The sequence below is a fragment of the Rhincodon typus genome, chromosome 14 (genome assembly GCF_021869965.1).
Source record: "Rhincodon typus isolate 14 chromosome 14, sRhiTyp1.1, whole genome shotgun sequence".
Classification (NCBI taxonomy): domain Eukaryota; kingdom Metazoa; phylum Chordata; class Chondrichthyes; order Orectolobiformes; family Rhincodontidae; genus Rhincodon; species Rhincodon typus.
The window spans coordinates 1,419,100-1,445,357 of NC_063345.1; the positions used below are offsets into that span (position 1 = coordinate 1,419,100).

At 42.0% G+C, this 26,258-nt stretch overlaps 1 protein-coding gene across 1 annotated transcript in view; it reads left to right on the top strand.

Annotated features, from left to right (window-relative positions):
• The window catches only part of LOC109920640 (transmembrane 9 superfamily member 2-like), a 41,857-nt gene that overhangs the window by 5,123 nt on the left and 10,476 nt on the right, over window positions 1-26,258 (top strand). The window contains 7 exon segments of the mRNA XM_048605251.1: window positions 17-134; window positions 7,454-7,533; window positions 10,445-10,553; window positions 16,140-16,272; window positions 19,633-19,752; window positions 22,568-22,625; window positions 24,398-24,557. Coding sequence (XP_048461208.1) covers window positions 17-134; window positions 7,454-7,533; window positions 10,445-10,553; window positions 16,140-16,272; window positions 19,633-19,752; window positions 22,568-22,625; window positions 24,398-24,557 — 778 coding nt within the window.

The following is a 26,258-nucleotide window of genomic DNA, read 5'->3' on the forward strand; positions in this document are numbered from 1 at the left end:
ATTTTGTCATCTCCAGCTACAATCATGTAGATGCTTCACACCTTAATTGTGACACAGCTCCTCCAATGGAGATTCCTGCTGAAGACAAGGAAAAGAAAATTAATATTTTTTACACCTATTCAGTTAAATTCATGGTAAGTAACATTAACAGCTTTGGATTTCTTTACCTGTAGAAGTAAGGGGTGGGAATTTGCCGCAGTCTTAATTTTTACCCTTGCTGCTTGGATGCAGTAATAAAAACCAAAAGAACTGCGGATGCTGTAAATCAGGAACAAAAACAAAGTTGCTGGAAAAGCTCAGCAGGTCTGGCAGCATCTGTGCAGGAGAAAACAGTTAACGTTTCAGGTCTGGTGACCCTTCCTCAGAGCTGATGGTGGCTGGGAAAACATCTAAGGTTTTGGAGTAGACTTGTAGCTCTGGTTGTGGGTGTTGAGGTTGGTTGGCTTGCCGAGCTGGTTTGTTGTTCCGCAGACATTTCGTTACTCTGCTGGGTAATATAATCAGTGCAGCCTCTGATGAAGCGTCGGTGTGTTTTCCCGCCTGGTTTTTAAACTCTGGAGTCCGTTGAGCTGGATTGCCTCACTTCGGGTTTTCCTTCGTAGTAGAGTGTATATGGGGTCGACTTCTGTGTTTATTGATGACTTTCTTCGTGGAGTACCAGGCTTCTAGGAATTCCCGTGCCTGTCTCTGCTTAGCTTGTCCTAGGATTTTGGTGTTATCCCAGTCGAATTGGTGGTTCTCCTTATCCATGTAGATTGAGATGAGTGAGTATTGGTCATGTCTTTTTGTAGCCAGTTGATGTTCGTGTACCCTTGTTAGTTTCCTCCTTGTTTGTCCGATGTAGTGTTTCTCACTGTCTCTGCAGGGGATCTTACAGGTGACATTGGTCCTCTCCATGGTGCGGAGTGGGTCTTTAGTTCGGGTGAGCAGTTGTTGTAGGGTTGATGTGGGCTTGTGTGCCACTCTGATGGCCTGTGGTTGTAGGAGTCTTGTGGTTAGTTCCGACGTGTTCCTGATGTAGGGTAGTGTGATGAATGTGTCGGGGTGCGTGGTACCTTCCTGAAGTTCGTGTAGGCATCTTCTGACCCAGTTTTTTTTATTTATTTATTTATTTTTTTTTGGATATCAGTTACCCTTGAAAACCTGGAAGAGGTATTCTTCATCCTCTTGGCGTAGTTCTGTGTTGCTCCAGTGTGTTGCCCGTTTAAATAGTGTTCGCACACAGCTTCGTTTATGTTTGTTGGGATGGTTACTGTTGAAGTTCAGTACCTGGTCTGTGTGTGTGTGGCTTTTCTGTGTACTTTCATTTGGAGTTCCCCATTTGTCTTGCGCTCTACCGTGACGTCCAAGAATGGGAACTGTTTGTTGTTCTTCTCCTCCTCTCTGAATTTTATTCCGTTGATGGTGTTGTTTATTAGTTTGTGTGTCTCCTCTAGTTTGGTCCGTTTAATGATGGCAAAGGTGTCATCCACGTAGTGTATCCGTAGTTTTGGTTGGATTAGCGGAAGGGCTGTCCTTTCAAGTCTTTGCATCACTGCCTCTGCTATGAGTCCGGAGATGGGTGATCCCATGGGTGTCCTGTTGATTTGTTCGTATGTTTGGCTGTTGAAAGTGAAGTGGGTGGTGAGGCATAGGTCCAGTAGTTTGTGCATGTTGTCTGTGGAGATGGCTTTGCTGGGCTCTTGCTCTTGCTCTTGTTCTAGTAGTGCTGTCATTGTTTCCCTTGCTAGTAGTACGTCTATTTCTGTGAATAGGGCAGTGACATCAAATGATATCATGGTCTCCTCGTCATCTATCCTTATGTCTTTGGAGTTGAGGAATTCTTGGGCTGAGTGGATGGAGTGGGGTGACTTGTTGACTGGGTGCCTGAGTCTCCTTTGTAGTTCCTTGGCTAATCTGTGCGATGGAGTGCCTGGTAGGGAGACTATAGGTCTAAGGGGTACTTTCGGGAGGCCGTGGAATCGGGGTGTGTTGGTTCCTTCGGGTTTCATTCTTAAGTCTGCTTTGTTGATTTGTCTGGCCTGTTTAAGTCTTTTTAGCGTGTAGAGGATTTTGTTGCCTAGTTGCGCTTTTGGGTCAGTTTGTACTGGCCGGTATGTGTTTTCGTCAGTGAGCAGTGCCTGTGCCTTGGAGATGTAGTCCCTTTTATTCAGTATTACGGTCATGCGCCCTTTGTCTGCGGGTAGTATTGTGATGTTCTTGTCCTCCTTCAGTCCTTCCAGGGCTTGTCTTTCCAATATATTGAGGGTGTTAAGTTTGCTCCTTCTGGTTAGTGTCGGGATTACTGTCTGTCTTATTGTTTTTTGTATTTCTTCATTGATGTTGTTGATCCTCAGTGTGGCAAGAATTCTGTTTTGTTGGTGTCCCTGCAGTTATAGTTCAGTCCTCTGGTCTGTCAGTATCCTGTCAGAGGTTTTTTTATCCAGGTTCTGTTGTCGTTTTTGTGGGTAAGTGTGGCTAGCTTGTCCTGAAGGGACTGTCTTTTCTCGGCTCTTGTGGTCTGTTGGCTGATGTTGATGGCTTGTTCCATGTCCATTGTCCAGTCTTGATTGGTGGCTTCCAGGAATAAATTTTTTTTTTTGTGCATAATTTCTCTGTTGTATCTATGGAGCCAGTTGTGTGCGTCATTTATCATTACCCTTACCATCTTGCGGCCGTTTTGTGGGCTTGTGGGTTGTTGATGGGTAGTGGGTACTTCACACTGCGTGGTAATACCTGGTTCCTGAGGCATCCATGTAGGAAGTAGAGTTGTTCACAGGTTGTGCTCTCTCGTTTGGCGTAATTTTCCCATTTTCATGCTAATTTGAGCATGTTACGCCCGTACGGGGAAAATGTCAGAAAATAGGGAGGTGGGTGCGGTAGGGAGTAAATGATAGGATAGAGCCCAGAGAGACACAGGTGGACAGATAAAGGAGTTGCTAACAATCAGGCTGGGAGGTTGAATTGACAACTGTTAATGGGGACTGTTAGTGACTGTTAGCCTGCCATTACACACCCCCTGTTGTTACTATGTGGTAGCAAGGCCTGGTGTGTGGGGTGGGGGGCTGGAACATGGGAGAGTTTAGGCCCTAAAATTATTGAACTCACTATTCAGTCCTGAGGGCTGTAGGGTCCCGAAGCAGAAAATGAGGTGTTGTTCCTCCAGCTTGCGTTGGACTTTGCTGGAACACTGCCTGGATGTAGTGTTTGTCTAACTAGAATCCACTTTCTTTGGGATCACCAGAAATCCAAAACAAAATTGTTAAATCAAGCTGGTTGAAGTGAGAATTTACAGTGGCTTTGCAAATTTGTTTAATTTGTTCCTTGGGATGTGGACATTTCTGACCAGACCTGCATTTGTTGTCCATGCTTAATTATCCTTGACCTGAGTGACTTGAGGGCCATTTCACAGGGCGGATAAAAATCAGCGACATTGCTGTGTGTTGGGAGTCTTTCACATGGGATGAAGATGTTAGATTTCCTTCTGTGAAGAATATTAATCAACCAGATGGGCTTTTTTTCCAACAATTGATTGGAGTTGTCATGATCACTAGTCCTGAGACTGGCTTTCGAATAAATTCCACGAGCTGCCATGCTGAGCTGCGAATCCATGTACCCAAAGCATTACCCTAGATCTCTGGATTACTGGAACACAAACAAATTGCTGATAAAAAAACTCGGCGGATCTGGTAACATCAGTGGAGAGAAAGCAGAGTTAAGATTTTTGAGTCAAATGACCCTTCAGAATAGTTTCTCCAGCGTTTTTGTTTGTTTTCCAGCATCTCCAGTTTCATTTTAGTTCTCTGGAGACTAGTTCAGTGACATTGCCATCTCCCTTTCATGGTACTTGAACTGGACTCTAGCATCAGTTGGTACAAGGTGGTTTTGGCTTCAGAGGAATTGATGCAAGGAGCAGCCAAATCAATTTCTACTGAAGATTTTGATATGGATGAAAAGCTGAGGGAAAGTCACACCCTTTCAAACAGATGTGATGCTTGCCATTTAGTTTCAAAACTTTAAAACTGGATTTATAGACCTCTGTTCCTTGAATCAACGGTAGGTATAATTTACTGCTGCTGCCTCCTATCCAAAACATTCACCCTTTGAACTTGGAAATCTGTAATGTCCGCTATCACTGCCAGTCCTGTAGAATTACAGTCGTCTTGTTTAATTACTGTACCCCTTAAGCCTTGGCAATCATTTTAAAGAGAATTTTGTACAATATTTCTCAGTCATTTCCTGACAAATGAAACTCCTTGGTATTCTCAAATCAAGTTGTTTGACTTGCCCTTCATTATTGTCAGTGTAGTTTTAGAAGTACAGAATCATACAGTACAGAAAAGGATCATTAGGTCCACCTTGCATGCACCACTTCTCTGAAACAGCCAGTCAATTAATCCCACTCCTGCAGCTATTTCCCCCATACCCCTCCAATTGCTTCCCTTTGATTTATTTGTCCAGTTCCTCTTGAAAATTACTATTAACTTTGTTTCTGTGATCTTTGTGATTTAGAAAAGGCCTATTGAATTTCCTCAACTCAGTGTCTCCACATTGCTGAGTTCACGTATCCCTGGTATTATGGCAATTTGCCTCGGGACCCTCAGCAAAACCTTTACTTCCTTCCCAAAGCCCATCTAGTCATTTTTTAAATAGCTGTGTTTTTGATGCAGTCAGCAATTATAAGTCCAATGGTGAAAACTTCCTTTGTATGTTTGCAAATAAAAAGCACACTGAATTTTGCACACTGCCTCTAATTGCAAGAGAATAGAACACAGAACATAGAACATTACAGCGCAGTACAGGCCCTTCGGCCCTCGATGTTGCACCGACCTGTGAAACCAATCTGAAGCCCATCTAACCTAAACTATTCCATTATCATCCATATGTTTATCCAATGACCATTTAAATGCCCTTAAAGTTGGCGAGTCTACTATTTTTGCAGGCAGGGCATTCCACGCCCTTACTACTCTCTGAGTAAAGAACCTACCTCTGACATCTGTCCTATATCTATCACCCCTCAATTTAAAGCTATGTCCCCTCGTGCTAGCCATCACCATCCGAGGAAAAAGGCTCCCACTGTCCACCCTATCTAATGCTCTGATCATCTTGTGTGTCTCTATCAAGTCATCTCTTAACCTTCTTCTCTCTAACGAAAACAGCCTCAAGACCCTCAGCCTTTCCTTATAAGACCTTCCCTCCATACCAGGCAACATCCTGGTAAACCTCCTCTGCACCCTTTCCAATGCTTCCACATCCTTCCTATAATGCGGTGACCAGAACTGTACGCAATACTCCAAGTGCGGCCGCACCAGAGTTTTGTACAGCTGCAACATGACCTCATGGCTCCGAAACTCAATCCCTCTACCAATAAAACCTAACATACTGTACGCCTTCTTAACAACGCTATCAACCTGGGTGGCAACTTTCAGTGATCTATGCACATGGACACCGAGATCTTTCTGCTCATCCACACTACCAAGAATCTTACCATTAGCCCAGTACTCTGTATTCCTGTTACTCCTTCCAAAGTGAATCACCTCACACTTTTCCGCATTAAACTCCATTTGCCACCTCTCAGCCCAGCTCTGCAGCTTATCTATGTCCCTCTGTAACCTGCAACATCCTTCCGCACTATCCACAACTCCACCGACTTTGGTGTCATCCGCAAATTTACTAACCCGTCCTTCTACGCCCTCATCCAGGTCATTTATAAAAATGACAAACAGCAGTGGCCCCAAAACAGATCCTTGAGGTACACCACTGGTAACTGAACTCCAGGATGAGCATTTCCCATCAACCACCACCCTCTGTCTTCTTAGAGCTAGCCAACTTCTGATCCAAACCGCTAAATCACCCTCAATCCCATGCCTCTGTATTTTCTGCAATAGCCTACCGTGGGGAACTTTATCAAACGCTTTACTGAAATCCATATACACCACATCAACCGCTTTACCCTCATCCACCTGTTTGGTCACCTTCTCAAAGAACTCAATAAGGTTTGTGAGGCACGACCTACCCTTCACAAAACCGTGTTGACTATCCCTAATCAAATTATTCCTTTTCTAGATGATTATAAATCCTATCTCTTATAATCCTTTCCAACACTTCACCCACAACCGAAGTAAGGCTCACTGGTCTATAATTACCAGGGTTGTCTCTACTCCCCTTCTTGATCAAGGGGATAACATTTGCTAGTCTCCAGTCTTCTGGCACTATTCTGGAAGACAATGACAACATAAAGATCAAAGCCAAAGGCTCTGCAATCTCCTCTCTAGCTTCCCAGAGAATCCTAGGATAAATCCCATCCGGCCCAGGGGACTTATCTATTTTCACACCTTCCAGAATTGCTAACACCTCCTCCTTATGAACCTCAATCCCATCTAGTCTAATAGACTGTATCTCAGTATTCTCCTCGACTACATTGTCTTTGTCTTTTTCCTGTGTGACTACTGACGAAAAATATTCACTTAGCACCTCTCCTATCTCTTCGGACTCCACGCACAACTTCCCACTACTGTCCTTGACTGGCCCTAATCTTACTCTAGTCATTCTTTTATTCCTGACATACCTATAGAAAGCTTTAGGGTTTTCCTTGATCCTACCTGCTAAAGACTTCTCATGTCCCCTCCTGGCTCCTCTTAGCTCTCTCTTTAGGTCCTTCCTGGCTAACTTGTAACTCTCAAGCGCCCTAACTGAGCCTTCACGCCTCATCTCTACATAAGCCTCCTTCTTCTCTTGACGAGATTCAACTTCTTTAATAAACCACGGTTCCCTCGCTCGACCACTTCCTCCCTGCCTGGAAGGTACATACTTCTCAAGGACATGCAGTAGCTGTTCCTTGAACAAGCTCCACATTTCAATTGTGCCCAGCCCCTGCAGTTTCCTTCTCCATCCTATGCATCCTAAATCTTGCCTAATTGCCTTTGCCCCAGCTATAACTCTTGCCCTGCGGTATATACCTATCCCTTTCCATCGCTAAAGTAAACGTAACCAAATTGTGGTCACTATCACCAAAGTGCTCACCTACCTCCAAATCTAACACCTGGCCTCGTTCATTACCCAGTACCAAATCCAATGTGGCCTCGCCTCTTGTTGGTCTATCTACATACTGTGTCAGGAAACCCTCCTGCACACATTGGACAAAAACTGACCCATCTGAAGTACTCGAACTATAGCGTTTCCAGTCAATATTTGGAAAGTTAAAGTTAAAATAATTGGACATTAATATCAAATACCTTGTACTGTTAGAGTTTGACAGCTTATTAGTTAATGTAGCTGAATTCCAATTTTGCAATTAAGTTTTTAATTATGTTTACTGAAGTAGTAAATGGGTCAAAATAAATGTTGATTAATGTTATCTAAATTGAGTTAGATTTCACTGTGCAGTGCAGATCCCTGCTCAGTGTTTACTTGCAGTGCCTCTGAATTAATTCCGTATTGTAATAAATACATATTGTTTTGTTCTTTTATCTAGGAGGATGCCAAAATAAAGTGGGCCTCCAGGTGGGATTATATTTTGGAATCCATGCCCCACACAAATATTCAGTGGTTTAGGTATGTGATGTCTTAAACTTCTAATTTGTGCATAGTCACCTACTCATGAAATTAATAAGAAATCTGGTTTACTGCAATGTAAGGTTATCATGCATAAAGTAGTCATTGTTCTGCTGTCTGTAAACACTGCAACTAAAATTCTGAGTTTCTATGCTATTAGAAATGCAAATGGAACAGTTTTACCCTTAGATAACAGACTTTTTTTTTGCATACAAGTTTTACCAGGTTGCTGTTTCTTTATACATCACTGTTTTAGGTTGTAACAATGTTGTTGCAGAAATGTTGGTATTGATGCCAAAATTTAGCAATTGCTGCTGAGACCAACGTGCACTATAATGTGACTATCCAAAAGTTGCTGTTGGTGATTGTATGCTGCTCTAGAGAGCATACTTAGGAAATTTTTTATAGCGTTCACTCTTTATGCATCAAGTAAGCTGATAAGGATTTGGACCGACCTGTATACGAGTGCTTGCTTTGTAAAAACTTGTTGTGTACACCTTGTTGAATGAGGTACCCTGATAATATAATAAGGACACAGCATACTATAGTAGGGGAACAAAGGAAAAGGGAATTTGGCCAAGTTGAATTTCAGAGGGGAGGCTGGATGGCCATGACTTTAATGCGAGGGTATGGTAGTATTGATGAATTAAGGGTGTGGATTGGATTAGATTGAATTGCAGTATTGCTGCCAACACAGACATGGTTGAGGGAGGGGCAGGACAGGCAAGGTAACATTCCAGAATATAGGATCTTCAAGCAGGACGGGAGGGTGTAGAGGAGGAGGAGGTGGTGCTGCATTATCTAGAAAGGAGTCAGTTACTGCAGTAAGGAGTGATGATATTCTGGAAGGATCAAGTGAGGCTTTATGGGTCAAAAGAAGAGAACACAAACATTTGTATATTTTAGACAGTCCCAAACAGTCAGTGGACAATAGAAAAGCAGATGTGCTGGTAATTGAGGTGTGTGAAAACAACAGGGTTATATTAGGGGATTTCAGCTTCTCCAAAATTAATTGTGATAATCATAGTTTAAAGGTTTTAGAGGGCATGAATTTCTTGAAATGTATCCAGGTCAAAATGTCGAAGGTTCAACAAGGGATGGCATAATGGACCTAATTCTGTCCATCCTCACTCGCCAGGTGTTTGAGGTAGCAGTGATGGACTATTTTAGTGACCGTGACCACAACACCACACATTTACATTCCTTCTGGAAAAGGAGGTAATATCTGCAAGCAAGTGATTTTGCTTTGTAAGGAAAGCAGACTTTACTAACATAAGGAAGATTCTGGGCAAAGACTGGGAGCAGCTACTTCTGGAGAAATCTACAGAGGAGGTGGATTTTCAAAAAGGAAAAAAAGAGATTATAGGTCCAACTTGTTCCCTTTGTGTTGAAACGGGACAGAGGATAAAGAAACTGTAGTGTTGCGTGTGCATCCAGTTGAAGTTGTCGTTAACCTAGTGCTAGTTGACGTTTCAAATTTTACAAAATCTCAAGGTAACTTATTCAAGATAAACAATTTATTTGCCCCACAGTGATTTGCACAGTAACATGATCTAAACTGTTTGGCATCATGTAGGAAAAAGATCGATTAATCCTACACTGTTGCAGACAGATTAGAAATTAGGTTTTGCTGAAAGAATTTAAACAGTTTAAAAGTCACACAATACCAGATTATAGTCTAACAGCCTTATTTGAAATCACATGCTTTTGAAGCACTGCCCCTGCGTCAGCTGAACTTAAGAAAAGTTATGGGCACAATTTATGGGCAGAGATCAAAAGATCATACAAATGGTATGAGTGGTGTGTCGAATGATAAGTCTCTGCAGGTGATCAAAAGTGTCAGATGGTGTGAGTAAAGTGTCAATGGCTGAATTGCAAGTGAAGGGGATGGCTTGTAATTAATTGAGGCAGAGAGATAATTAACAAAAAATTTATAAAGTGGTGCTGGAGACAAACCAAATACCTGGAATAACATGATTGGTTAGTTCTCGGCATGCAGCCTAAGTAACGAGTAATTCAAAACTGTACAAATGAAGCTAGAAAGATCAATCTTGTTATCAAGGTGATGGTGTCAAAACAGGAAAGTAAGGAAGATTTTACAAATACAGATCAGTATGGTGGGGCTACATGTCCAACAACACCTCAACATCATTAAACAGTTAAGACCTAAATCAAAAAGCAGAACTTCAAAGCTGCTATCTCAGGATTACTGCTTGAGCCAGGGGTGCAAAGGCATAGGGTAAATCAAATCAAGGAGTTAAATGTGTAGCTCCAAGATTGGTGTGAATCTGTTCAATGACTAAGCATCCACAATGCTCTTAGGGAACTTCAAGATTCATACTCATTCAAGTGAAGAATTTTCTTCTGTCAGTCCCTTCCCCGGAGGGTGTGCTCCCATGTTCTGTAGTCCCCAGTTACTGAAAACCTCCTGTACACCTCCCCTACACTTAAAGTTAAACTGTTATACAGGAAACTTTCTTTTAACTGGCACTTGTGATAAATTAGCAAAAAATTACATCCCTGAAATACTGAAAGTTCAGTGTACTATCGCATTCTCCATGATGTCAGAGTAGTCAGTTGACAGTGCAACTGAGAAGCTGTCTGCCAGTAAGTGTTTGGTTTTTTTTTACTTAAGTGATTTATGCTGTGAATAAAATGTAACAGTCTAACCCCCAAACTTTTCTGTTATGCCCGTGTATGTGGAGGTGCCAGTGTTGTGATTTTTTACCTTTTTTACATTATGTGGACCTCTTGATCAACCTATAAGTGGTCCTATAAGTGCTGCTTAATAAAAGGTTTGCTGTACTTAGTTAATTAAATCCTTTAAACAGTGCAGCTTGCAGAAGTCTGTCCATGTTACGTATGAGGAGTTAAAAATTCATAGATGTTGATATTTCCTTTTCTTTCTCAGTATTATGAATTCCCTTGTGATTGTCCTGTTCTTATCTGGGATGGTGGCCATGATTATGCTTCGGACCCTTCACAAGGATATTGCTCGATACAATCAGATTGATTCTGCAGTAAGTACCATTGTTGGCTGTGTCTGATTCAAAGTAGTACTATTTATGATCTTGATTGCCATTGTGTATGTTTTTACAATTTGAGGCATGGATATTCTTCCACCACCTGTACTTTTTTTTGTTTTGTTTAATTTGTTCCATAATTAATACTCTTCATTACCCTGGATTCCTCAAGACTCAACTCTTCTTTTTTTTTCCCTCACTCTGAGGCTTATGTTCCTCTTAACATTCACGACGTCTTCCTAAGTTGGAATATGCAGTATTGCATGCTCTTTCTGTGATGAAAGTTTGATATGTTCTTATTTGGGAATTTAGATTCTGAAGTGAAAGTAAGGTTTTTTGGTTTTCAGTGCTTGAAGATTGGATTTTTTTTTAAAGAAAGGGTCAGCAAGTCTCTTTTGAACAGTAAGATCAAAAGGGCCTTTCCAAGAAATCAGATGGCCTGAGCTCATGACTTGAGCCTCTGGGTGAGATGAGTAACATGGATAAAAGGGAACTTGCAGATGTGGTGTACTTGGATTTCTAAAAGGTATTTGATAAGCTGTCTCTTCAAATCTTATGATGCAAAATAAGAGCTCATTGTCAAGGGGGCACTACTAAAAGGGGAGGTGATGGTCTAGTGGTATTATCCTAGATTATTAATCCAGAAACCCTGGTAATGTTCTAGGAACCCAGTTTTGAATACTGCAATGGCTGATGGTGGAATTTGAATTCTTCACATGTCTGGGATTACGAGTCTAATGACTGTTGTCCATTATCAGAACAACCTATCTGGTTCACCAATGCCCTTTTAGGAAGGAAACTGCCATCCTTACCTGATCTGGCCAACATATGACTCCAGACCATGACATTTATCTATCCCTAAATGCTCAGAAGATGGTTAATAAATCCTGGACTGGCTAGTGTCATCCATGCCCTGCGAATGAATAATAAAAAAATTGCTGCCCTTGGTTGACTTCAGAATTTTACCTTCTACAGAAAGATGGATGGGCAGAGTCAAGCTCAGAAGAAAATATAGCAGCAGAGAGGCAGTTTGATTTTTTTGGCCACCTCACAGCTAACAGAGCACAAATTTCTTCATCTGTTTTACCAACCTTACTATTCTGTAGTTGAAGTCAGTGAGCCAATCTGTTTGTCTGTGAGACCTGATCTTAATTATGAGACTTAGATCAAGTGCATATGCAGTTAAGTCACTGAGAGGAAATGCTTGTGACTTCATCAGTTCAGCCCTGTTGACCCTGCAAAGTCATCCTTACTAACATCTGGGGGCTGGTGCCAAAATTGGGAGAGCTGCCTCACAGACTAGTCAAGCAACAGCCTGACATTCAGTAAAGGGTAGTAGAACTCCAGATGCTGCAGAATAGACATAACAAGGTGTAGAGCTGGATGAACCCAGCAGGCCATGCAGCATCAGAGGAGCAGGAAAGCTGACGTTTCGGAAGGGTCTAGGCCTGAAACGTCAGCTTTTTTGCTCCTCTGCTGCTTGGCCTGCTGTGTTTATCCAGCTCTACACCTCGTTATCTCTATTGTCAGCAAGGTATGATTCTGAGAGTATGACTATGTTCCTAGATACCACCACCATCTTCCTTGGATATGTCCTGTCTCTCTGGCAGGACAGACCCAGCAGAGGTGGCAGCATAGTGGTATACAGTTGAGAGGGAGTTGCTCTGGGAGGCCTCAACATAGAGTCCGGATGCTGTGAAATCTCATGGTGTCAGGTTAAAACATAGGCAAGGAAATCCCTTGCTAATTATCACGTACTGCCCTCCCTTGGCTGATAGTACATGTTGAGCAAAGCTTGGAGGAAGTACTGAGCATGGCAAGAGCACAAAATATATTCTGGGTGGGGGATTTCAGTGTCCACCACAAAGACTGGCTTGGCTGTAGCACTAATGATCAAGCTGTTTGTGCCTGAAAGGACATTGCTGCTAGACTGGATCTGGAGCAGGTGCTGAGGGAACCAATGAGGGAAAAACATTCTTGGCATCATCCTTGTTAGTCTGCTGGCTGCACACTCCTCTCTCCATGACAGTGTCAGTAAGACTGACCACTGCACAGTCCTTGTGGAGAGAAAGCACTATGTTCACATGAGAATAACTTCCATTTGTGTTCTGTAGTACTGTCACTGTGCTAAATGGGACGGAGTTCGAACAGATAAGCAACGCAGGACTGAGCATCCATGAGGTGCTGTGAGCCATCAACAGCAAAATTGTTCTCCAGCACAATCTGTAAACTCATGGCCCAGATATCCCCCACTCAACCATTACCATCAAAAGTCAAGGGATCAACCCTGGTTCAATGGAGAGTGCAGGAGGGCATGCCAGGAGCAGCACCTGGCATACCTAAAAATGAGGTCAACCTGGTGAAGCCACCAAACAGGACTACTTGCATGCCAAACAGTATAAGCAGCAAGTGATAGACAGAGCTAAGCAATGCCACAAATAACAGATGAGATCTAAGCTCTGCAGACCTGCCACATCCAGTCACGAATGATGGACAATTGAACAACTCACTGGAGGAGGAGACTTCGCAAATATCCCCATCCTTGATGATAGAAAAGACCAGCACATCAGTGCAAAAGATAAGGCAGAAGCTTTTGCAACAATCTTCAGCCAGAGGTGCTGAGTGAATGATCCATCTCTGCCTCCTCCTGTGGTCCCCAGCATCCTAGATACGGTCTTCGGCTAATTGCATTCACTCCGTGATATCAAGAGTTTGGAGGCACTGGATACTGCAAAGGCTATGGGTCTGACAAGATTCTGGCAACAATACTGAAGACTTGTGTTCTAGAACTTGCTGCTCCCCTAGCCAAGTTCGTCCAGTTCAGTTACAATAATGTGGAAAATTGCCCAAGTATGTCCTGCATGTAAAAAGCAGGACAAATCCAAGCCGGCCAGCCACCACCCCATCAGTCCGTTCTTGATCATCAGAAAAGTGATGGAAGATGTCATCAATAGTGCTATCAAGCAATAACCTGCTCAGTGATGCGCAGTTTGCGTTCCACCAGGGTCACTCAGCTCCTTACCTCATTACAGCCTTGGTTCAAACATGGACAAAAGAGCGGAATTCCAGAGCTGAGGTGAGAGTGACAACCCTTGACATCAATGCTGCATTTGACTGTGGCATCAAGGAGCCCTAGCAAAAGTGGAATCAATGGGTTTTGGGGGCGAGCTCTCTGGTTGGGTCATACTTGACACACAAGAAAATGGGTATGGTTGGCCAATCGTCTTAGCTCCATGACATTTCTACAGGAGTTCCTTAAGATAGCGTGAGAGGACCATCTTCAGCTGCTTCATCAATGGCCTTCCCTTCACCTTCAGACCTTGAGTAGAGATGTTCGCCCATGATTTGATGATATTTGGCACCATTTGCGACTCCTCTGATACTGAAACAGTCCACGTTCAAATGCAACAAATGTCCAAGCTTGGGCTGGCAAGTGGCAAGTGATATTTGTGCCACACCAATCAGACAATCTAACCACCACGCCATGGCATTCAAATGGTGTTACCATCACGGAATCCCCCACTATCAACATCCTGGGGGATTACCATTGACCAGAAACTTAACTGGACTCACCACAAATATAGTGGCTACCAGAACATTTCTGTCCGCCATCCTTGGCACAAGTCCAGAGCGTGAAGGAATACTCCCCATTTGCCTGGATTAGTGCAGCTCCAACAACACTCGGAAGCTTGACACCATCCAGGACAAAGCAGGCTTGAAGGGCTGAATGGCCTAATCCTCTTTTTATATTTCTTACTGTGGTATGGTCGTGAATCTGTGGAATTCACAAACCCAAATTACATTGGATGATGGGATATTGAGTCAACTTAAGGAAGAGCTGGACTGATTTTGAATTAGTAATGGGTTGAGCAGTTATTAGGCGCAGGTAGGAAAGTGGAGTTGAGGCCGAGATGAGATCAGCCATGATTGTATTGAATGGTAGAGCAGACTTAAAGGGCTGAATTGCCTACATCTGCTCCTACTACATATCATTTTAAGAAGTACTTAGCAAGCTTGGGTTCCACTGTCTAATCTGTTGCTATCTCTTGGTGAGGCTATACATTGGTCCTTGACTTTGCTTTCCCACTTAACATCCTTTTGATAGTTTAACTTTTCTATTGCACTCTTATTAATAAACATAATTAATAAACTCACTTTCAGCTTATTCAGGGCAGCAAGGAGTGCAATTAATGTCCAAGTGTATTCTGCTTTGCACTCACTTCAAAGTTTTAGTAGTGAAAGTAGAGCAGTGGATGTGTTATATGTGGATTTAAATAAGGCGTTTGATAAGGTTCCCCATGGTAGGCTCATGCAGAAAGTAAGGAGGCATGGGATAGAGGGAAATGTGGCAGATTGGATTCAGAATTGGCTGACCCTGAGAAGACAAAGGGTGGTAGTGGATGGAAAATATTCAACACGGTGCTCAGTCACTAGCGGTGTACCACGAGGATCTGTTCTGGGTCCTCTTTGATTTGTGATTTTTGTAAATGATTGCGATGTAGGAGTGGATGGGTGCGGACAATACGAAAGTGGGTCGAGTTGTGGGTAGTGCGGAGGGCTGTTTTAGGTTACAAAGGGACGTTGATGGGATGCAGAGCTGGGCTGAGAAGTGGCAGATGGAGTTTAACCCTGAAAAGTGAGGTGATTCATTTTGGAAGGACAAATTTGAAAGCAGAATACAGGGTTAACAGAAGGATTCTTGGCAGTGTGGAGGAGCAGAGGGATCTTGGGGTTCATGTCCACAGTTCCCTGAAAGCTGCCACCCAGGTGGATAGAGTTGTTAAGAAGGCGTATGGTGTGTTAGCTTTCTTTAATAGAGGGATTAAAGTTATGCTGCAGCTATACAAAAGCCTGGTTCGGCCACATCTGGAGGATTGTGTCCAGTTCTGGTCACCTCATTACAGGAAAGATGTGGAAGCGTTGGAAAAGGTGCAGAGGAGATTTACCAGGATGTTGCCTGGAATGGAGGGAAGGTCTTATGAGGAAAGGTTGAGCGCGCTAGGGCTTTTCTCTTTAGAATGACGAAGGATGAGAGGTGACTTGATATAGGTGTACAAAATGATGAGAGGTATAGGTAGAGTGGACAGCCAGAGACTTTTTCCTAGGGTGGAGGTAGCTATTACGAGGGGCCATAGTTTTAAAGAGTGGAGGTAGATACGGGGAGACGTCAGAGGTAGGTTCTTTACTCAGTGGTAGGGGCGTGAAATGCATTGCTGGAGAGGGTAGTGGAGTCAGCCTCATTAGCGGCATTTAAGTGGCTATTAGATAGGCATATGGATGATAGTATAAGGTAGGGGTGGAGGTTAGATAGACCTTAGGATTAGGGTAAAAGTTTGGCACAACATTGTGGGCCGAAGGGCCTGTACTGTGCTGTACTGTTCTATGTTCTATGATTTGGGATGGGGGCCAAGTCAGAGTCCACCATGTGGCCATGTTGCTATAGAGTCAGAGTAGTTACACTGCAGCTTCCAAATTGTTACAGAATGGAGGTGACTTTCAGCAGTTGGTTATAATAAACATTCATCATATTAGTGAACTGTTTTTCTGTCTCTTGACAATAATGCATTTAACTATCCTGTACAGGAGGATGCTCAGGAAGAGTTTGGTTGGAAGCTGGTGCATGGTGATGTTTTTAGGCCTCCCAGGAAGGGAATGCTTTTATCCGTTTTCCTCGGTCAAGGAACACAAATCTTCATAATGATGTTTATCACTCTTTGTAAGTATTATTTGATAGCAAGCAAAATACAAAACTGAGTTGAATAATTAACTTCTTGTTTATTGTTTTACTCTATTGAATGTTTCTGGGCTAGTTTCTGAAAATAGCAATATAGCTTACCTGCTTTTGGTGTCTGTGGTCTAGTTTCTCAGTGCAGCACTCGAGCTGTGGAATGTAGTGAAAATCCAGATGACTGAGGCAAGGTATGAGACTGTTCTCTGGTTTTCAGCAGTGGGAGGCGAGTTAGCAGGTTCATGGTTAGCTTAAAGCAGGAAGAGCCAATGGACAGGTGGGCAAACATTGGCAAGAATGGGATGTTCATACTCTGTTAATTGTGGAGGTTACATGTTCAATCTTTTTGGAAGCTGCAGGAAATAATGCAAGTGACTGCAGTGCTTGCATTAATAATCCATAGTCTTGAGTTGAAATCCCACCCCCCACCCCCCACCCCCCGACCCTGGTAATCAGGAACTTGAAGCTATTGTCTCTCTGATGAAAGCACCAGATTGACATGAAAGTTTACACGTGCCCATTGGTGAAGGAAACAAATAAAAACCGAAAGAACTGCAGACAGTGGAAATCAAATGAAAACACCAACTGCTAGAAAACCTCAGCAGGTCTGCAGCATCTGTGGAGAGAAATCAGTTTAAAATTTCGGGTTTGGTGACCCTTCCTCAGAACTGACGATAACTAGGGAAATGTTTTTTTATGCAGCAGATGGGAGGTAAGGACTAAACAAAAGATGGAGAGAGCGCCCATGATCCGGCTAGGATAATGAATAGCTATTAATGTGGACTGTTAGTGGCTAATAATGCGTGATAGTGTGTGATAGCAGATAGTGTGATAATAAGGCCTGGTGTGTGGAGGCTTGGGGTAAGAACATGGGAGAAGCTGCCTCAGTGCTAAAATTGTTGAACTCTATTGAGTCCAGAAGGCTGTCGAGTGTTACATGTTCTGTGGTTGCAAGGGAAGGTGCTATGGAGTGATTTTTGGGGTGAGGGTTGATGGATGTAGTTGCTGAGAGTGAAGGAGGTGTGGACCAGGGTGCCTGGAGGGAGCAGTCCCTGTGAAAGGATGAAGGAAGGGGAGTGTGTCTGGTGGCAGAAATAGTGGCCAATAATCCCATGGATATGGATGCTGATATGGTGGGTGAGGACAAAGGGGACCCTATCACTCTTGTTGGGTGGCAGAGAGGAGCTGAAGGCTGAAGTGCGGATGGTCAGACCTGGCTGAGGGCCCTGTCAACTATGGTGAAGGAAACATTGTCTTTCCCCTTAACTGGCCTGGACCTATAGCAATGTGGCTGACCACTAACTGGCTTCTGAAATGATTGATTAAACATAGAAACCAGGAGCAGGAGTAGGCCTTTCAACCCTTTAAATTGCTCCAAAAATGCAATTTGATCATGACTGATCTTCTGTCTCAATGCCACATTCCTGCTTTGCCCTAAACCCCTTGATGCCTTTAATACCTTTAAAATAAAATTACCTATCTATTTCTTGAATAGATTCAATGATTTGGCCTCCACAGCCTTCTGCGGTAACATTCGACATGTTTTCACGCAAAGGACAGTGAACCTGTTTCCTCATCTGTCCTTGGTAGCCTACCCTGAATAAGGCTGTGACCCCTGGTTCTGTGCTCTCAGCCAGGGAAAACATTGTCCCTGCACCTTGTCTGTCCATCCCTGTTGGAATTTTAGTTAAGACCTCCTCCTAACATCTGAATACAGACTGAGTAGAACCAGTATCTCCCCATGTGGCAGTCCTGTCATCCTTGGTATCAGCCTAGTAAACCTCCGTTACCCTGTCTCTATGGCAAGTATATCTTTTCTTGGTCATGAAGACCAAAACTGCTTGCAGTATTCCATGCGTCGTCTCATCAAGACCCTGCAGTGAAACATCGCTATTTCTGAACTCAAATTCTGTTGCAATGAATGCCAACGTAAAGAAATGCTTGCTGCACCTATCTGTCTGCTTTCATTGGTGTACAAAGACATGCAAATCCCTTTGCACATCTACACTTCCTAATATTTCACCATTAAAATAGTACTTTGCCTTTTATTTTTCACACTGAACCATATAACTTTGTTTAGCCGTGTGCTCACTTGCCAATATTTGTCCACTTACCCAACTTATCTAAATCACCTGAAGTCACTTTACACATATCCCACAACTCTGAAACCCATCCAGTTTTATGGCTACCAAACTTGGAAATGTTGCATTTGGTTCTTTCATCCAAGTCATACAAATATTATATAGCTGGTGCCCCACTCATCAGTGCTTTCCACTGCGGGGGGGGGAAAAAGACTCGTTTATTCCCTCTTTATTTCCTTGCTATCGGTCAGTTGTTAATCCATGCAATATATTGCCTCCAATCCTGTGTGCTTTAATCTTGTCCACTAACCACCTTTTTTTATTTGGGACCTAATCAAAAGTCCTTTAAAAATCCAAATGCACAACATTCAAGTGCGGAGCTGGAGGAACACAGCATGCCAGGCAGCATCAGAGGAGCAGGAAAGCTGACGTTTCTGGTTTCAGAGAAGAAGGGTCCCAACCCGAAACGTCAGCTTTCCTGCTCCTCTGCTGCCTGGCCTGTGTGTTCCTCCAGTTCCACAGTGTTTTCTCTCACTCCAGCACCGGCAGTTCTTACTATCTCTGCACAACACTCACTGTTTTTAGGGTGTGTCTCAATATTGTTGTCAGCTGGTTGTTTTCAAGAAGAATGTTAGTGCTGTAGACATGAAGATGTTCAATTTGTGCTAACACAGGAAGCCACTTAAGCTATGTTGGTCTCAAAAATAGTTGCCTTTTGTGAAGTATAAGTTTCTGGTTTGAAGATCAGCTCAGGGTTAGGTTCAGTGATAAGTTAATTTGAGAAATCTGGGAATGGAAGATGTGAATTTTAAAAAGTTGTCTTTGTCAGTCAGACTTATGCTTTCTTGGAAATTAACAATAAACATGCTTGAAACAACACGATATTGATTCAGAGAATAGGAGTTAATTTTACAGGTGGGATTCTTTGTCAAAACAAGTATCACTCTCCAGCATTAACTCTTTCTTCACAGACAATAGTTGTAGAGTGAGCAAATTGCATTATGCAGAAAGCTGAAGTTTTTAGTTTTAGGATGCAGAGCAGAAAATCTAATGAGGGAGATAATTTCATCAAAAAGTTTTTAAACACTGACTTGTAATCAGATTGAATGTGTGTGGGGATAAAAGTCTGTTTCTTTTACATGATCTGAATAGCAGAAAGACATCCATTATTTTACTGAAAAGCTGCATTCCGTTGAAAAAATTAAATCTAGAAAAGTTTTTTCCTGCTCTTAATGAGAGATTTCATTTCTTTCTCCATCCTATATAGTCCTTGCATGTCTTGGGTTTCTTTCACCTGCTAACCGAGGAGCATTGATGACTTGTGCTGTTGTTCTGTGGGTTTTGCTTGGAACACCGGCAGGATACGTTTCTGCCAGAATGTATAAAAGTAAGTGATGCGTAGTGTAACTTTTTTTGTCATTGATCTAGCAAGGCAAAAATAGTTAATCATGTTAATAGTGATGAAGATAATTGTGTTGCAAAAATATTAATACCCTAAAGCTGCTGCAATCGATAAACTGGCATGTGACTCTAATGTTAAAATTCATTATCTGAGAAGCTATGATCAGTACCATCGTTTCTTCCATTTTAATTTATTTTATAAACATCTAGATTTTTGAAACCAGATCCAGTGGGTGTATTAAGTTTTAGATAAGCACTCTGCATTGTTGCCAATCAGATTAAGATCTGGGCAGAGAGTGCCTGGGTGGGATTGCTGTTGAGGGTCATTGCGGGAAGGCCTCTTTTTGCACTGAGGGGATTCCATGATTCATATAAACTCCTCAATTTACCTATCGTAGACCCATGTTAATAGAATGCATAGGCCAGGTTTCTGTATTTGACAAGAATTACTATTTATTACAAATTAAGATAGAGAAACTAAAAAATTGCTGTTATGGGTGGAGGGAAAACCTGGAAAGACATTTCAGTGACTCCCTACCTACAGGATTTGCTGAGATCGTTTTTTCTTGCCAGGGCATGCTGGTTTTCAATCTCATCTCCAGGTGCACTTCATTTTCTTGGGGTCAAAGAGTGATTGTTTCACAAATTGCAAAGTCTGCAAGTTAATGACTTAGAGCTGCTGGTGTTTGGCTGGGGTGGAAAAAGTCAGAATTCACGCGACACCAGGTTATAGTCCAACAGATTGATTTGAAGTCACAAGCTTTTGGAACGTAGCTCCTCTGTCAGGTGAAGAAGGGGCCACCCTCCGAAAGCTTCTGATTTCAAATACAGACAGTTCTGCTGTAACGTGTGTTGCGTTAACGCGAATTGGCTGTAATATGATTGATGAATAGCAGACACTTTGTGTTATACAAACTTTCTTCTGTACAGGTATCAATTTTATGTAGCGATTTCCCTATAGCACAATTTTCTACAATGCAAGGTCTCATGAGAATGCAAATATCACGTTGTCAGAGAACCTATAAACCTGTTGGACTATAACCTGGTGTCATGTGACTTCTGACTTTGCAAGTTAATGGTTAATAGCAACTGGTGAGGGGGAGAAAGAACTGCTTTCTTCAGGGTATTAATGGGTTTTTTAAATGCAGAGACAGCACTTGCCCTTCCAAAGGTCTGCAGTCTTTGGCCATTGTGTTCACATCCAGAGTTGTTCACCTACCCAGGGTCCAATTGTGGTGTTATAGGTGAATAATTCTCTAAGACCAATTCACCCAATTATTTACACTTTTTGCCACCTCCAGGGTGTGGAAAACTGTGCCCTGGTTTCATTGAGTAGAAATGGAAAAGTGATGCGTTCAAATAAATTTATTTGAATCCTCTTTGTAGTTTTGAGGTGACAATTTCAATTGTCACCTCTCCTTTACATTGATTAAAACCTTTAGTTTTCTCGGGACAGGTGACTTGAAAGGAATTTCGCCATTAATATGTACATATTTGTCAATTAAAACCTTCGAACTGATTTGAAGATTTAACAGCATCTTAGGTTTGTTTAGTACATCCTCATCAGTGGTGTGACCCTTTGATCTTTTACTTATGCATTCTGTGTCTGACACTACCCCTCACTAATGCCAGGAGGAGGACTGAGGCTCTGAAAGCTTGTTTTCAAATAAACCTGTTGGACGATGACCTGGTGTCGTGTGATTTCTGACCATTTAAATTGAGGTCCTATAATCACTGCTCATATGGGAAGCAGTCGTTTCTGTTGCTCAAAAAAAAAACAACTTCCTCTTGGCCATTGCTTCAGTGCAACTAGCCTCAATATCTCCCCTCCTTACTAGCAATGGGAGTTATTGTTTTGCATTATATTTTGTCTCCCAAACACCTTGGGTTTTGCTTTGGAGGAAATGGCAAGTAGGCTGTGTGGAAATTAAGCAAGTAAAATTTTATTGACAATTCTACAGTGTAGAAACAGGTCATTGAGTTAAATGGGTCGGTATCAGCAATCACAGGCCTCTCCCATCTTATCATCATCACAAACAAACTTGATGTGAAATTTTTTTTCATGATTAGCTCGTGAATATGCATGAGGTCTCCCATCGTGAGCAGCAGCAGCTGCCGTTTTCCTAATAGGAACCCAATAAGCTTGACGGCCAAGTCCCATTGCTGTGATTTGTGGCTTCAGGCTCCGGGGCATTTTTCAAAGCAAAAGCAGGAGAAGGTTCTTTGTTTGATTTGACCGCAATAAAACAAACTTGAGAAATTGCAAGCTGGAATTATTTTTTAAAATTTGAGAGGCATGGGTGTCACTAACTGGCCAGCATTTATTGTCTGTTACTCTTTGAGAACGTATTAGTTAGCTGCTTCCTTGACCCACTACAGTAATAACTGAACTAAACATAGAATTTTGCGGCCTCGGAGAGAGGAACAGTTAACTTTGTCAAATCAGTGATCTTCTATCAGATCTATTTGGGATTTCATTTAGCAATCCTCTCCCTTTTTGAAGAAAAAAGTTGCCTGTACAATTTAATTTGACACTAGCATCTGGGTAAGAAATTTATTCAAGAAGTGTGACTGCATAAAATCACATCATTTTCTTTACCATGATTGTTGAATTCAGAACTGATTCTGTGTACTGTCATACTGGATTGGATCTTGACTGAAAGAAGGGAGCCCTGCACACCTAATCCAGCCAAGGTCAGGAATGACCACATGTTTGAAGTTGGAAAAGGTTTCAGTTCTCAAGATTACTGGACAAAGTTTCACAGGATAATCTTTGGATAATTGTTATGATTTTTCCACAGCATTTGGTGGTGAGAAATGGAAGACCAATGTTCTCCTGACTTCTTTTCTATGTCCTGGGTTAGTACTTGTCATCCTACTTCTATAGCTTGTGGAATCTGTGCTTGGCTTTAACATTGGTAATGCACACCCTTTAATCAAATCAAGTCATTATGTATAGATAGGTAGAGCAAGATGAGAACTTTGCAGAAACTGTGCCATGTCATACAATTTTTACCCAATTTAACAATTGTGTATAATCATTGTTCCATTAATTTTAGATTCCTTAAATAACTAAAAAGCTTTGTCCGAAAGTAATGGCTGCAGGGTGAGGACGATTTGACTCTGACCCTGCCCTGATATGGAGTACAGTCATGGCTAATTTCCTATCTGAACTCCATCTTTCTGCATCTAATTAAATCCATCTAATTTAAATCTTCTCTGGTTTGAATTCCAGTAGTTACACCTGAATAAAAACATACCAAATTAAATCTAAAAGGTGTTCTGGGGATTATGTGCAAGAATAGACAAAACAAGAGCAGGATTAGGCCATTTGGCCCCACCTGCCCTACAGTTTGATAAGATCTTTGCTAATCTGTGGTCTGAATGCTACATTACTGACTAACCTTTGCAACCTTCGGTTGCTTTGTCAATCTATTCAAATCAGCCTTAAAAACATGCAATGACCCAGCCTCAACTGCTCTCTGTGGAAATTCCACAGTTAAAGACTCAAAAAACATTCTCCTGATCACAGGCTTAAATAGGAAACTATTTATTTTAGAACTGTCCCCATAAAGGAAAATATCCCTTCAGCAATGCCCTATCAGGATTTTTGCAACAAGATCATCCCCTCACCAACTCGCATGCACGCACGCACAGAGGGAGAGAGACGGGGACGCGCTCTCATCCAGCTGTTCCTGCAAACTTGCCTCATGCGACGACAGCGTACTAATTATTGAAACCTCTCTCAAGGATGTACTGTGTTTACATTCTGAAAAAAATTAAATTACACTAATATTAAGGATACATTTACAGAGCTGGTTGCAATGTGAAACCACAAGCTGCACTTTGGGTTCTGGCTTGGTTGTGTGCATGGCAGAAATGCCTTGACAGTTGAAAACCAAAACTCTGGGATTCCTGACATGCACTGTAGTGGCAATTCCTTCTCCCACTTCCCCAGTCACTTAATGTGAAGACTTGCTGGAAAGTAGGCACCCCTGGTTTAATTATTCTGTTGGTAGACTAGGAGATTTGTGTTCAAATTATTGGTGGGCTGATTGACAGTACCTGGGTGCAACTGTTTATTTTTTTTCTGCATGATTAGTGCTCTGTCTCACACTTCTTTCTTTGTTTCTTCCTTCTTAGCACCAGTCCTAAGCTTTCCAATTTTAATTTTTATTATTTTTAATTATCTTGCACATTTGCTATATTTTTTGAGCACCCGAGTTCCTTCCTTCATGAGATGAGGGCATCTGAGTTGTGTGATGCAGACGGTATGTTCTTATTCAAAATGCTTCACCTCCCATTTTCTTATTTTAAACTTTGACTTTCTTTGACATTTGAAAAAAATCTTAAGATTTTAAGAAATATTATCATTTTGTTCTGTAAAACAAAATGGTTTCAGGCTTCCATTACTGGCCCCGGCCCCACCCCCACCATGTAACCATTAAACTCCAGCAATCTGTCATTAGTGCAATCTGAGTCTTATAACATTGCACTCCTGGATTAATTTGATTCACACAGAGTAAATAACAAATGTAGAAGCAGTGTACATAGGATGGTGTAGTTTTTCTTAGAATGTCTAATGAAATGATGCTGCTATGCTAATAAGGTAATGTTATTTCCATTCGCAGAGTTGTCTTCATTGATTTCTTTATTACAAATCTGATCCTTTGGGTAGAAGGATCATCTGCTGCCATTCCCTTTGGAACGCTTGTGGCAATTTTGGCGATGTGGTTTGGAATTTCAGTGCCACTGACTTTTGTTGGTGCTTATTTTGGATTTAAAAAAAGGGTGAGTTTCTCAAAATAGTCATTGCTCATACACTTGTAAACTGAAGTTATTTCAACTGTGTGTGTTTAAAATTGCAGGAAAATGTTTGTTTTTTTTTTCTGGGACACATCCAAACCCCTAAAACTGCTTTTAGCTGAGCCAAAGCAATGGGACATGGGTCAGGTTTGTGAAAAGTGAATTTTGAACAAACTGTAGGAGGTTTGCCTTCCCGCAGTCATCAAACAGCTGCTGTAGTTTACTAACCAGGTTAGGTCAGACCAGGATACTCGTCTAACAAAAAATATGTGGGTAGGTTTTCGGGCAAATGCGACTGAGTGGGAATCAAGAACGTTTGTTTGTCAGAGCCTAGGTTATGACTAAACTGCATTTTAATTGTTGATGTAAATGTTAAGTAAAATGGCCCAAAACATTGAGGATTAAAAGTGCAGGAAAGCCTGCAATGTTCTAGTAAATTGTCTCAAGATTTAGTGGAAATGCATCTGTGTACGTTCTTTCAAATGGAAGCAGGTAAATCTGAACAGAAGAAAAGCCCATCACACTTGGAATCTGGAGTCTGTAATTACTCTGTCATGGACTTCTCACATACCAACTTGTTCTGTGTGTCAGTTAGTAACATTAATTTTTTTTGATCATCCCTGAAAAGATTAGGTGCATGCAGCTCTTTTCTAAGTTATTCTATGTTTCATCATTAAGACTCGCAATAATTATGTGGGGATTTGAGGAAATGTGTACCTGGCTTTGCAAAATAGTGTATATCTGGTATAAATCGTCAATATATAAAAGCAAGTCATTTGTAAAACCAGCTGTGCAATGAACTTAATATAATTGAATCTATGGCATTGCATTTGATTACATATGTATTATAAGTCCAACTGTTTGAGTTACTGTTTTCCCATACTCCTGTTGTGAGAAACTTGCATTTCTCATAAGCAAGTGAGCATATATCGGATGTTTAGGATGTCCCTATAGAGGATTGGTACAATTATCACTAGCAAGTTGTTTTATTTAACACATTTATATTTGAATCATACCTGTCATTAAGGAAGATGGTTGTGGTTGCCTGATGTTTAGCACTATTTGTGGAGACTCATGTACTGAAGCAGTCCATGTCCAAGTGCAGCAAGACCTAGACAATGTCCATGTTTGGGCTGACAAGTGGGAAGTAACTGTTTACATGTGCCAGACTATGGTCATGTCCAACGAGAAAGTCCAACCATCACCCTTTGACATTCGATGGCATTACCATCATTGGATCCCAACTGTTAACATCCTGGGGATTACAGTGGACCAGAAATGTAACTGGAGTAGCTGTAAATGTACTGTGGCTACGAGAGGAGATCAGAGGCTAGGAGTCCCACATTGAGCAACTACCCTCCTGATTCCCCAAAACTTGTCCACCATCTACAAGGCACAACTTGGGAGCATGATGGAATACTCCTCACTTTCCTGGATGGGTTCAACTCCAACAGCACTCAAGAAGCTGGGCACCACATTCAGTCCCTCCACAATCGACACTTTGCAGCACCAGTATGTAACTGTCTACTGGATACACTGCAAAAGTTAACCAAGGCTCCTTAGATGGGACCTCCCAAAGCCCCAATCAATACCATCTAGTAGGCCAGAGGCATCAGATGCAAAGGATCCTGGCAAGATGGTGGCAGAGTAAGACGGTCCAGCTGGAGCTCCTATACTCCACCCGTT